Genomic DNA, 14,856 nt, shown 5'->3' on the forward strand with positions numbered 1-14,856 from the left:
TGTTTCTACCTTCTCTTCCTCTCCTTTCCTCTCTGAAATCAATAAAAATACATTTTAAAAACACACACACACACACACAACAATGGTATACCAAGTGAAACTGTGTCTAAGCTATCCCACATGGAGTTGTGGAGGCTCAGACATGAACAGACACATGCCCATGACTGGGTCAGCCAGCAGCAGTTCATGGTACTTATCACTAGAATTTTGGCATCATGACTACTAGCTTAATTACTCATGCACATATTCCCATGATGAAGCAATGACTTTTTGTGTCTGTATTGTCCTCCCACCCACTAAAAAATTTACAACATAAAAGTTCTTATTTTAGGGTAATTGTCCTGGTTTTCTAAAATGAAGTGATTGAAATGAACTCATCTCAATGATGTTCTCTAAGTAGTCATCACAGGGGCTAAGTACATTCAATTGCTCCAATAATTCTAGCAGCTTTTGGGGGACCTACTTCCTTTTTTTGTTTTCCTATTCTCAACAATGGCATAAACTCCTCCTTGGAGACAACAGATTTGATATTTGAGAACAGCCCAATGTTGTTTTGAGATAAGGGGGAAAGGGTTCCAGACTGAGGAAAGGTTAAAAACATAGAAAAGCCAATTTACAGAGGCCCCCACTGCCAAGGATGAGAATTTGAACATCATTAAAAGTAATGAGTTCAGAATAAGAAACAACAGCTAATTGGCCACCTTTGTAATATGCTAAAAAACCAACTAACTTTTTTCCAGCTTTACTGAAGTATAAGTGACAAATAAAATTGTAAGACATTTAAAAAGTACAGTGTGAAAATCTGATAAATATTGTGAAAAAATCCACCCCATCTAGAAAACAACTAATTTGCAAAAATGGGTAAATCAAGGGAAGAAGTAAGCATTCATCCTACTTCTCATAGATGAATGCTATTACTGAGTCAGTGGTCGCCAAGCTTTCGGACCTCACGGATCACAAGTGGACCACCAGTTGGCGACCATGGGAGTAGATGGTTGAATGTGTTTCTTTATAGAAGTCTTCCAGCTAGCATATGAAAAAGGAATGCTAGATTTAAAATATTACTGTTAGCAACCTCCAGTGAATTTAGTCTTTGAGCATCAATGGCCGTCAACATAACAAAAAGAGACCTGCCTTCAGCCCAGCTAGTGTTGCTCAGTGGTTGAGCTTCGACCTATGAAGCAGGAGGTCAAGGTTCAATGCCCAGTCAGGGCACATGCCCGGGTTGGAGGTTCAATTCCCAGTAGGGGGGCATGCAGGAGGCAGTCAATCAACGACTCTCTCTCATCACTAATGTTTCTATCTCTCTCTCCCTCTCCCCCTTTCTCCTTGAAATCAATAAAAATATATTTAAAGAGACCTTCAGACATTATATGCCTCCTGATGAAGCAATAAAAAACCTCTTACAAAACAATCTTGCTAAAAACACACACACCTGAATAAGATCAATCATACATCAACTTATATGTAGGAAATACAGAAGATAGGGGCACAGACAAAATCAAAACTATGATAAACTCTATAGGACAAATGATATAGTTTCTTAAATATAAAAATTGCAAGAGATGAAAAAAGATAGAGGGGGAGACCGATTGATAAAAGAAACTTCAAAGAAGTGCCAACCAACAGCAATGCATAGGCCTTATCTGGCTCCTGGTTCATATGTATACATACTATATACATTGTGATATTTATGAAATAATTGGAAATTTGAACAATGACTAAATGCTTGATGATACTGAAGAATTATTAGGTTATGGTTATGTTTTTAAAGGTTCTTATATTTTTTAGATATACATACTGAAATATTACAGATGATATAATACATGGGATTTGCTTCAAAATAGCACAGAAGGTGAGGAAATGGATAGGAGTATGTAAGAAACAATATTGTCCATAGGTTGACAATTGTTTAAGCAGGAGGTCCTATATACTATTCAGCGTACTTTTGTATATGTTTGAAGATTCAATGATAAAACATTTTAAAAAGATGAATGAGTATGGCATATGAAGAAGTGATATTGGAAGATGATTTCAAACCATTTGCCTCCAAACCATCAAATTCCTCTCATCCCTCTTCAACTTCCAATCAGTGACCTTCTTTCTAGCTTCAAGGAGAAAGTTAAAACCATTACATTTCAATTACTTGCTACCAAACTGAAAAAAAACTGCAAATGCCATTTTCCTTCCCTTTCTTAATTTATGCTTCTCTAATCTAAAACCTGTTCTTTCACATGCTTATTGGATTCTTCTCCTTCCCTCTTTCCAAGGAACCCACCTTTATCTTTTTTCTTTTTAGTTTATCCAACTCTTCTCTCAACTGGATTCCTCTTGCTGATATTTAAACATAAGAAAATTTATGTCTCTTTCATCATAAAAATAAAACCACCAAACCCTGATCCTAAATGCTCCTACATATACTACCCTTATTATATTTTACAGCCAAACTTCTTGGAAGAGTTACTTATACTCTCTGCTTTTATTTTTTCCCTCTTGCTTACTCAATGCATTTAGACTAGTGTCCACTCAGGCTAATCCAGGGGGGAAAAACTGTAGTCACAATGTCTATAAATCTATGAGATATTTTAAAATTCTCATTTTTTGTGTCACTACTTGAAATTGTTGAGTGTGTCTTCTTTATTTGTTGTTTTAAATTTTATCAAATTTTATTTATCTATATATTCATTTAGAGAGAAACATCGATGAGAGAAAGACACATTGATTAGTTGCCTCCCACACCCACTACGCCAGGGCCAGGGATTAAATCTGCAACCCCTCCACCCTTACCCCTCCTCGTATGTGCCCTTGTCTGGAAATGGAACCCAAGACCCTTCAGTTCGAGGGCCAAGGCTATATTCACTGAGCAATACCAGCCAGACACCGGCCAGGGCAAGATTATCACCTGGCTTAACCAGCTTGGGCTGCTATAACAAAATCCCATTGGGAACTTACACAACAGAATTTATTTTCTTACAACTCTAGAGGCTAGAATTCTGAGATCAGGGTGCCAGAATGGTTGGTTTCTGGTGAAGGCTCTCTTCCTGACTTACAGATGGCTGCCTTTTCACTGTGTCATCACATGAATGAGAGAGAGACAAGCAAGCTCTCTGGTATCTCTTCTTATTTGTACATTAACCCCCTCAAGACATCATCTAAAACCAATTTATTTCTCACAGGCCTCATCTCCAAATACCACCATACTGGGGCTCTGGGCTTCAACATGAGAATTTCGTGGCGACACAATTCAGTCCATAGCACCATTCATCCAGTCAGGACAGTCAGAAACCCAGAAGTCATGCTTAAATCTTACTCTCCATCCCCTCTACTCCATTACCACCACCTGTGGACCCTCCCTCCCCAATATCTATCAAAGCTTTCGGTTTCTCCATTTCTAAAACCATTCCCTGATTCAACTTACCATTATCTTATATCAGTATTACTGCAATATTCTCCTAATTGGCCTTTTCATCTACTTTGGTCCCTCTAATCTCTTGTACACTCTGTAATTATAATCATCTTTTCAAAACATAAGCTTTTCAACACACACACACACAGACACACACACACACACACACACACACACACCTCCCACCAGATACATGTCCTGCTTAAAGCTCTTCCATGGTTCCCCAGTGCTCTTAAGATAAAAATCTAAAATCCTTTATTATGGCAAGTCTGGGCCTCGGTCTCTCCCTACAGCCTCACCTCTTCCCACTGTTCCCTCACTGCCCTGTATTCATTTCCTTCAATGACCCATGAGCTATCTCCCCACATGGTCTTCTGCACTTTCTCCCAGAAATCCATCTATCCCATCCACGTCCTTGGTTACTCCTTTTCATCCTGTGGAACTCAGCTCAAGTGTCAGTTACTCAGAGATGTTTTCTTAAATCTTCACTTTGTATGAATCCACAGGACTTCATGACACTTACGTTAGTTTATATTTACATATTGCTTTGTGTGGTTATTTGGTAATCAAATTGTCTTTTCTATTAGACTGTGTGCATTTATTGAGAAGGAACTGTCTATCTTTTGCTCCTCACTACCCAGTGCTTAGAATGATAATTGGAATACTGTATTGCTCATAAATACTTGTGAAAGTCAATGAAAAGTTCCATTGGGGATTATACCCATCATTTTAAAACTTGAAGGGATCTTAGAACAAGTCTCTTATGTTACAGAAGGAGATACTGAGGTTCAAGAAGTGAGATGATTTTATTGAGGGTCTTTGCGTAGTGACTGTAAGCCTGGGTTGTACAGGTGACACCAAGTTAGAGAGTCCTGAAGGTCCAGGGAGGTTGAATTGATGAACTGAGGGAAGTGGGTGGTCTAGCCTCATGGGTTTGGCAGGAGAGGCTAATCTAACAAGGACATCGGGGACAGGATTATTGAAAGAATCTGAAGTGAGGGCTGCTAGTAAACAGGCTGAGGAAGTAATCAGGGCAAAATCTACACCAGGAAGGTAGCAGGCACAGGGAGGACCTGGGATAAAATGGAAAACTAAAAAGGACTTGGAATAAAAAGAAGGATGAATTGAAGGTGATAGTAAAGTTGTGAGAGGACAGGGCTGGAATAACATTGTTATGTAAAGAAATTTGAAGGCTATACTAAAGAAAGGTGTGAATAAGGAGAGGGGAGAAAAATGACTTAATTTAATGTAAATAAGTTGTTATTTTAAATGACTAACAGTATCTAATAGGCAATGGAAAAGTAGTCCTGGACTTAAGTAATAAGTCAAAACTAGAACTAGGCACTTGGAAGTTGTTAGCACAAAAGATAGCTGAGGTTCTGGTTTGTACGAAGCGAGATAAGAACAGAAGGCTCAAGACTGGGTCCTTGGCAAGGTGGAGGGCTAGAGATTTTGGGGAAGAGCTGTATGCTTCTTTAGAAGATTATGGTATGTGACCTTCTAAGTTAATCAGGAAAAGCCAAGTAGTGTTCTTTTCTCTTCTACCTTAGCCCACTCCATGTCTCTACAAAGATATTCCCCAATTACCCTCCCTCTCTTCTGGAGAGGAAAGAATTCTGACAGCATTATAGTACACGAATAAATAAAAAAACTAAATAATTACCTCACCACTGACTTCCCTGCAGACCTTGTGCTGGCTTCTCACCATCTTGCCACCCCCACAACCAGCTTCTGCGGTTCTTTGGGTCCTATTACTTAGCCAAGTTCAGTCCCCTGAAGGGACCACTGTCAGCCAGACCTTCAAAGATTTACAGTCCCTTCATTCTACAGGGCTGGAAAGGAATTACAGGGCCTACTGATGCGATGGTGGAAAAGTTGGTATTAAAATCAGGTTGTTATCTGAATAAGAGAAAATGTTTATTAAAAATCAGTTAGTTAAAAATCATCCATTTTTCTAATTTCTTTGCAAAATCCAGGTTATAGTTGAAATACCTACGGTGGAATAATGAAAGGATTTCCTGTATTTTAAAATTCTTAGTCCATTCCCTATCTGACATCCTGACATCAAGTTTACTGTTTCATTTTGATAAATCATGGGGAATATAAACTACAATAATGTAATGCTGACAATGCAAATTGGAGCCCGTAAAACTCAGGAAATGTAAAAGACAAAGTTCTTACGGTTTTATTAGCTAGTTTACATTTCTTAAATGTAGAAGATAGCCTGCTAGTATGTCTGTAAAACTGAATTAAGATAAAGACAGGACTCCAGTGTTAGGCTACGGTCCTTGGCCTTATTTCTGGAAAGAGGAAAGAGGCAAAGGGTTAACTATCAGGGATACATTAAGAGAAATAAATGTAAATAGCTTCTTATGATGCTTTTTTTCATCTTGAATCTTCTTGCATTTAAAAATCATATTACCTATTCTTCATTTATCACTCTGGAAAATGTCAGGAGGCTATTTGGGGCATCTTTTTCAGGTATTTTACCTTTTTTCCCCCCTGTTGCCTCCAACCTTAATTCATAAACTTATTCTATAGGTAGTCATAAAAAGGACCCTGCTACGAAGTTCACACTCCAAAACAGGCTAATATAATAGATAATGGAAAAAATAAAATGGAAGAAGCATTGCTAAGAGAATCACTTAAAAAGGAATCAGGAGGCCATTGAGAAAGTAGGGCAAATGCACACATCATGTCTTATTTCTTGGAACTATTATTAAGTTACTGACCTGTTGCTAAACTCAGCTAAAGGCTAAACAACAAACATCCTGATCAAATATTGCTACATGGATATATGTAAACTTTACACACTCTTCATCATGGTGACCAGACCATTTGCATTCTTCATCTTGAAAAGAACTAATTCATTTTGATAACCAGTATTCTCTATTTACATAATGAGCCTAACCAAACCCAACTGACCTAACCAACATACATCATTTACATGGGGGACCTTATAAGGAATAGCTCTTACATTTTGCCCTTTATAAAACTGCCTTTCTTTCTTTTGGGGCACAATTAGATTGCTAACTGAATCTGTATTACCTGTCTTACTTTACCTGAACCAGTCACCTTCAAGATATGTTTGAATTAATCTCCACTGAGTAATGAATTTAGGAATAAAAGAATATGTAAGCAGAGTTCACAAAAAAAGTAAATTTCAAAAATACACATATTTGAAGAAAACAATGTAAAATGTCTACTTTATATTCATATAAATAAAACTATTTGAATGGTGTGTTATGTATCTGAGAAGTTTATAAAGTAATATTTTACATTATTTAAGTCTGTATATATTTTTATATACATACATAAATATAAAATACAAAAAATATAAATATGTATATATTTTAATCTTCACTTGGGAATAGGTTGTGTGTTTTTTTTAACTGATTTTAGAGAGAAAGGAAGGAAGAGAGAGAGAGAAAGAGAGAAACACTGATATGAGAAAGAAACATTGATGGGTTGACTCCTGAACTTGCCCCAACCAGGGATCAATCCAGCAACCCAGGTATGTGCCCATACTGGAAATTGAACCTGAAACTTTTTGGTGTATGGCAATGAGGCTCCAACCACTGAGCAACCCAGCCAGGGCTAAGTACACATTTTTATTCAAATCAAAGGTCTTTTTGGAAATGGGATATTTAGAATTTTTTTGAATTTTTGAAAAGTAAAAAAATTATTTCAACCTAGAATACAGTAAACTAATCCATAAAATATTAAAAAACAGTTTTCAAAACAGGATTCAACCAATTAATAATCAATTAAAATTTTAAAACAAAAATAAAATAACACCAGAGGTAAAACCAATCCAAACCTAGAATAAAATCAGAAAAATGTTAAAACACATAAGAAAATTAATGAACAGGTTAAACAAGGAGAGACTAAAGAAGTAGTTTTTTTAAGAGAAAAAAATATTAATGGCTATGTGTTTCAATGAGAGACACCAGGTATACTAAAATAAAGAAATGTGAAAATACACTCGTAACTTTGTGTTTGCTATAATTATGTTACTTAAATTATATGAAGATGTGGTATGCTAATTATAAAATAACATAAGTGATGTGGGAATTTTCTCCCATTTTGGCATATTTTTTTCTTTGTTGTCATTTAAATGTCATTTTATAGCTATAGTGACAGTGCTCAAAAATATGCCTGCAAAGGAACAATGAAAAAAATACCAGGGAGCTCAAATGTTTTTGCAAATTACCCTGGTTAATTAGAAAAATCTGCACCCTTCCCAGTTCTTCTTCTCACGTGTCAGCTCTCATTAAATTAAAAAAATTCTCATTTCAAAGTTAAGAAGTCCTATGGTTAACAAAACGTTTAAACTGGGACCAAGTGGGCACATTGCTATGTTTCTGTATGATGTCATACCAAGTAGTGTGCAGCTGAATTTGAATTTGCAAGAAGTATGAATGATTTCTTAATAAGAAGTATCTGATCTAATGCTAATTTTTTCTCCATAGGCTAACTGTGTGGGGAACAGGTGGCCCTGCTTTCAATTATGGAGGGCTAGCATGCCAGTGTGAGGCCTGGATTAGTTCACCTTCTCATGGGGAATTTTCCTCGGTTGGGAATGAATTTATTATGGCTTCACACATGGAATAGAGCTCATGTCAGCTGAGGGCAGTGACACATCATATGATTCAAATTAACCTGCTGTGGACTGTTCTGCAGGGCTTAGATTGTGTATTAAAATGACGACATTTTAAAAACAGCTTGAAAGAAACCAGGATTGCTGAACTGCGATGGTTCCAATTTGTTCCAACTAATCTATCACCTGCTGGAGATATTATTCTAGTGGGTTTCTAGTAGCTGCTGTTTTCCAGGTTTCTCCAAGCCACTGACCTTGCTAATGGGTACAATTGTTGCCTCTGAAGGATGGAAGTGGGGCTGAGAGAGCTTTGAAGGGGTTTTTGATGTAGAAGTTGGGACCTATCGTTTGCTCTAAGGAACTTAGTAAGTAGAGGAAATAAGGGAATACTCAAGAACTTGAATTATTTTTCCAAAAACAAATGCCAAAAGAGCAGCATTTTTATCACCTTGTTTAGATAAAATAATCTCTGAAAGGCTGAATTCCATGTCTCTGGATCTATTTTGTTCATCAGTTTATTTTGTTCATTAGATTCAACATGTAAGTGAGATCATGTGATAATTGTCTTTTTCTGACTGGCTTATTTTGTTTACTTTTATTGTTATTGCAGCCTTAATTCAAGAGCAAGAAAAGAATAAATGAAAATATACTATTTTAAAGATGTAGCATAAAACTGTGTTTGGAAATGATACTGAAAAATATGTGCAATAGCTAAAAAACTAATGGTGGCAAATGATTACTTGCAATACTAAAAAAAGCATTTCCATTTTTTTTTCCAGGAGAAAACAGTATTAGGGAATATTATAAAGTTGAAATTTGTCCCCCCTGTCTCAACATAAATAATATTCCTTTTAATATACTATTACCTAAAATCTGGACAAAATATAATTTTCTTGAGTGGCCAAAAATCTAAAAATTAATACATCTGTAAGGCAAGACATGCTTTAATCTATCCTATTATTCCTATTGATCTCTAAATTAGTATAGAGTGGCAATCTGGCTGTGTAGTCAGAGAATATAATTATTCTATGGAATAATATATATATATATATATATATATATATATATATATATATATAGACATATATATATATATATAGACATACTAGTAGCCCTGTGCACGAATCTGTGTGCCAGTAGCTCACCAGTAGCTCGCTGCAGCCCTCCAGTAGCTCTCTGCCAGCTGCCCCGCCCTCCTGTAGCTCCCCCTTCCCCCCACCCACCCCAAAGCTTGCTTCCCTGCTCCTTCCTGTAGCTCTCCATGGCCCGCTTGTAGCTCACTGCCCCACCCTCCTGCTGATCCGTGATCCGGTTGTTACGTGGTTGGTCATTACGCTTCACGGAGTAACGACCATTTGCATATTACATCTTTATTATATAGGATATACTTACATATACTTTAAATAACAGTTATGGTTAAGGAACTTTATATCTAAGAGTAAATTCTGGAGCAGTTCAAGTTTGCTGGGTTAGTGCTTTAGTGGAACCTGCACAGCTGATATGTCATTCAAACTAATCTCCCCTCAATTTACAAAAGAGAAGCACTCTTGATTAAAAGAAACTTAGAAGAACTGGACTCTTAGATTATGAAGAACTTTAACCATTCACTGAACATTGTTTTTGATTTTTCATAAAAAAGTACCATTTAAAAAAACGACTCATCATTCTCTTCTCCTGTGCCCCCAAGTATCTGCAGACTGGCCCTCAATATTTGTAACTGATGGTATTAAGAAAATCATAGACATGCATATTTTTCTTTCATATATGAGTCATATAAAATCTTGGTACAAAAAGTGGAGTCTCCAGAGTCCCCGTGGTTGGCAAACTGTGGCTCACGAGCCACATGCGGCTCTTTGGCCCCTTGAGTGTGGCTCTTCCTAAGTCTTAGGAGTACCCTAATTAAGTTAATAATAATGTACCTACCTATATAGTTTAAGTTTAAAAAATTTGGCTCTCAAAAGAAGTTTCAATCATTGTACTGTTGATATCTGGCTCTGTTGACTAATGAGTTTGCCGAACACTGCACCAGACCAATAGCACCCACTTACTTGGGAGCCTGTAAGTAATACAGAATTTCATCAGTACCTTCTAGGACTATTAAATTACATTTTTATTTTAACAAGTTCCCCAGAGATACTTCAAATGCACACTCAGGTCTGAGAAGCACTGCTGTAAAATAACTATTTCAATTCATTTATTTAGAAGTTTGAATCTCCAGATAGATTATCACTATTACTGAATGAACAAAAGATTAGAAATGGCATATATGTAATTTCCAATTTAAAAAAGTATACGAAACATAAAGCAACTATTTTTAAAAATCACATTTCTACTACACAGTCATTTTAAATTCTAGAATTATAAACATATAATTTTTGATTCATTCATTGACATTCTTCTTAACATTCAATTTATTTGATTGTCATGAAAATATGGTAAACAATTTTCCACTGACTTGCAGATCCCATTCAAATCAGTCAAATGTAAACTAGAAGAGAACTTTTTAGCCAGATTGAAAGACTGCCTAAAAACAAAAGAAATCTGATACCATGAAAGAGAAATAAGAGGTAAACCCTAGTCTCCCAGTTACTTTTCCATTAACTAACCATATGATCTTACCCTATTTTATCCACTCTAACATGTTCAGTTTTTTTACATGTGACCAATTCTAAGTCAGAAAGTGTCTTGCAACTGATGTAATAAGAAAGAGCTGTATCATAGTTTAAACAGTAGATATTTTTTATTTTTTCTTAGTGGTAATTTAAAATGGTTTTTTCCCCCTACAACTGGTGGTGGCTTAGATTCAATGAAGTATGGTACTTGACACTCACTAATCAAGTATTAAGACTCACAATGCTCCCAATCCAGCTATCACCTTACCCCAAAAGCTTCTTCCACTTTAATGACTCCCTTAGCCTTCATCATCAGCTTCTAGCTTTCCTCTGCGTCTTTAGAACCATGTCTAGCTACTTATAATGATGAGAAATAGTGCTGCATATGTCCACTCTTTATGTACCATCAACAGAGAAACGGGGCCGCAGGGAGAGGCCAGTGGTGGTGGTTTCAGGCTCCGTTTACTGCAGACACAATGACAGGCCACCTTCTCCATCCTCATTGGTGGATGCTAAGGGCCTTGGCTGCCGCAGCACACAAACTTAACCAGGTCCACACAGCGATACCTTCACTCATCAAAATGCATACCTTTCAGAGTATTGCTAGGGATCTTAAGACAATGTAAAAGCATTGTTTTAGATTCTTAATGAATAAACTAATCTTCTTTTGAGGACCAATATGTTCTGAAGCACTGTGAGTACAAATTAACAAGAGGAAAACTGAAATGTAGTACTTTCTGTTAAACAAATAGCTAAAATTTCACTGGGATGAGGAAAGAATGATAAAAAAAAAAAAAGGAGGCAGAGCATGAGAAGAAGGAAGAAGAAACAGAACAGGAAAAAGAAAGAGGAGGAGCAGCATATGGGGAAGACAGAAGAACTTCAGTTATGGTAAAATTAGAATAGTACAGAAGCGATCTAGATCTTTGGAGGCATAAAAACAGGGTTTAAATGGATCGTCTGCCACTATGACCTTGGGCAATTTACATCACTTTTCCTTACTATAAAATTGGGATAATTATAGTGCCCACTCCTTGGGTTATATGAGTGTGTAAAACACTTAGTGCCTGGATGTGATAAGCATTCAATATACTTTTATATCTGTGTCTCTTTAAAACTGAGTATTAATATATTTCAAGTACTTTGCTAAGCTTTTGAAATAAATGAATTTATGTATCTAACCAAATATCTGTGTATACTATATATACTTATGTATGTCTATCATGTATGTTATCCACCCATCCATCAACTCACCCACACACCTACCCACCCACCCATCTACCTACCTATCCATCTATTTTCTTCTCTTCACTTACAGGCAAGGGGATCAAATGCTTAGGGTCACAGAATTAATTAGTAGAAAAGATAGAAATAAAATCTTGGGTCTTTGGCCTCCAGTCAATACTCTTTAATTGTTAACTACATTATGTCAGACTAAAGGTAAGTTTTAGTGTATATTAATATTTGCCGTTTGACCTCTATAATGGGCAGCCTGAGAACAGCATACTTCCGGAAAACTAATGAACTATTCATTTTCGGCACCGAATATTAAGATTACTAACAAACCCTATGTACATGTTCATACACTCCCATGAAAAAAAAAGAGTACATGCATTTTGTATTATGACTTTCTTACCTGGTCCATTAAGAAAGTCTTTAATTTGTAGCATTACCAGGGAAGGTGGAATACCACTTTTGCTGTCTATTTCTCCAGGCACCGTCTGCAGCCAAACTGTGCAGTAATCAAGGGCTTCGGGCAGAGTCTTACCAGGATCTGAAGTGACAAAATTGAAATGAAAAATGTCAATTACATCACAAACGTCTCATTTTGGTGCCAGACTCAGCTGACAGAGAGGGGGGAAAACCTGGTTAATTATTTATGTAACCTTCATTGGTTCATCTGTATACCTAGAGAATACTCATTTGTAACACAAGTGTTTGCATGGAGAAAGAGCAGCTCTCTTTGCACCAGGTGAAAGGATAAAACCATGTTTTCCAGAACCAGGCCCAAAGGAAAAGACATTTCAAATCTTAACTAATACCATCTTTGAGTGAAGGTAAAGTTTCTGTATGCTGAGCTGCTGACCATTAACAGTCGAATAGTTGTATTTCTTTTTTTTTTTTTAAACGGGATGTTGGAAACAAATTAAAGAAAAAGTGCAACCTTTTCAGCTTAAAAAAGCATCTACATGTTCAAAGCAGCAGTGGATTAGTACTACTTAAGGGTTATTTGATCTGTTTCAGAGTGTTACTGACATTACAATCACTTTTTACTGCTAGGCTTTTGAAGTTAACTTCAGTAGCTTTCCCATAACCTTCTTTAATGATAAAAATTGGTCGATCTTTTAATAGTCCCAATTATAACTAAAATTGGACTTTTTCTGGTTCAAGTTTTTCTATTAAGTACAGTGTATTTTTTAAAAACTTTTTTCTCGTTAATATTGCATATAGTTTTTAAAAGCATTTTTTTTTTTTTTTTTTTAGCAAACGGATGGCAAACGGAATTTTCTTTTTAATGTTTAGCAAGCCAGTTTTTATTGAAATAGCTCTTTAAATAAAAACAACTGCTGTGTCTTGGCATACAATGCAGTAGGCTTTTTAAAAACTTCTAAATATTCACAGTTTTTCTTTAGTTTCAAGATTGTTTTACTCTCTGTGTTTTAATGGCCTCTGAATGTCAATTTTATAGGGATGTTCTTGCCATAGAGTCCATCTATTCCATTTTCAGTTGATTTGAAATGTGTTATTAAAGTGTTATTTATTTTAGGTTTTATTGATTGGATGGCTTTCAAGAATAGCATTTACATACAGTGTATTATATTCAACATATGGCTATACAGTATTACTGTCATATGTGAACTGGGCATATAAATTCTGCCTTGGAATTTGTATTTCCTGACCTTATCATGTGATCCTTATGAAATTTGGCATATGAACCTTTATGTGATTTCAAAGAAAATACTGAAAGCAATTGATCGTGACGTTAGATCTATGTGGTAAAGATCAAACACTAAACTAGTGCATTCTTCTCTTTTTATACGATCAGTGAATTTAAAGCAGTGAGAATATGCATAGTAGATCCATTACATAGTAACACTACACTATTCTCTCTTTTAAATATAATGGTCAAGTCTGGGGAAAGGATGTCAAATGTCTGTTGTTGGGAGGATCCACGATGAGCCTGGAGGAGCTATGGACCTGCCAGGACCTGAGTGTCTATTTCTAGGGCCTCACCCATGTAGCCATCAAGAAGCTGTTATTATGAAGTACGTGGTACTGTGTCAGACCTATACAAGACATAATTCTTAATTTTGAAAACACAATCAAGAGAGAGAACAATAATCTAACAGAGAAAACAGAAATCAGATGTAAGTATGTAACTAACTAAATAATGAACAAAGATGAATTCAATTGATGTAGAAATATTATGTGTAAGAAACTGGCAAGTAAAACTCATACTGTTAAGTAAAACAAGCTATAAGAATCAGATATCCAAACTTGTCTGAGAGAATAGGGATATCATTAATATAGAGCATTCATATAAACAACGGATATTAATAGAAAAATGGGTAGAGGATAGATAAGCAATTATTAAACAAAGAAAATAAATAAACAACAATAAACATTTAAAAATATAAACATCAAGTGAAATTCAATCTTAGCAATAATCAAAGAAAATATTTTTTAGTAAGTAGGCCTATCAGATAGGCCAAGACTAAAAAAAATCGATAATGTCTGTGTAATACACATATATGTGCGATAGAAAAGAGAAAGCAAGAAACAAACAAAAAACCTTATGGACACAGACAACAGTATGGTGGTTACTAGAGAGGAAGGGGGAAGAATCTTTAGGATGATCCTAAGCACATATATGAACCTAGAATTTATTCAGAGCTGAAAAAAATAGGACAACACAGCATTTACAAAAATTAAAATAAAGGGGAGAGAAAAAAGCACATGAAGGTTATGTGATGTCCTGCCTTCATCAAGGTATAGACACGGGAACAGCAAAGTATGATAATGTGAGTGAGCGTTTTACAAGCAGGGGAGGTGGGCCTCATGCAGATTGCCTCTCTTTCAGTAGAAGTTGGAGGACCTGCATCTGGCACCCAGCCTAGGAATCTGCATTAGGGCAATTACAGGACGATATGACTTAGACAGAAAATAAACAAACTGGCAATAGACTAGGAATAAAGAAAATGGAAAAGTCTAGGAAATGTATACAAGGAAGCCAAAAT

General features: G+C 36.0%; 1 protein-coding gene across 3 annotated transcripts in view; it reads right to left on the reverse strand.

The window, feature by feature from the left end:
* The window catches only part of VPS13B (vacuolar protein sorting 13 homolog B), a 607,742-nt gene that overhangs the window by 165,570 nt on the left and 427,316 nt on the right, over positions 1 to 14,856 (reverse strand). For all 3 annotated transcript variants that reach the window (XM_070391987.1, XM_070391986.1, XM_070391988.1), the window contains exon 35: positions 12,255 to 12,392. In XM_070391987.1, coding sequence (XP_070248088.1) covers positions 12,255 to 12,392 — 138 coding nt within the window. The remainder of the gene's footprint in view (positions 1 to 12,254; positions 12,393 to 14,856) is intronic.

This window comes from Myotis yumanensis, unplaced genomic scaffold (genome assembly GCF_028538775.1).
Source record: "Myotis yumanensis isolate MYYU_CA2020_CCGP unplaced genomic scaffold, mMyoYum1.0.hap1 SCAF_15, whole genome shotgun sequence".
Lineage (NCBI taxonomy): Eukaryota > Metazoa > Chordata > Mammalia > Chiroptera > Vespertilionidae > Myotis > Myotis yumanensis.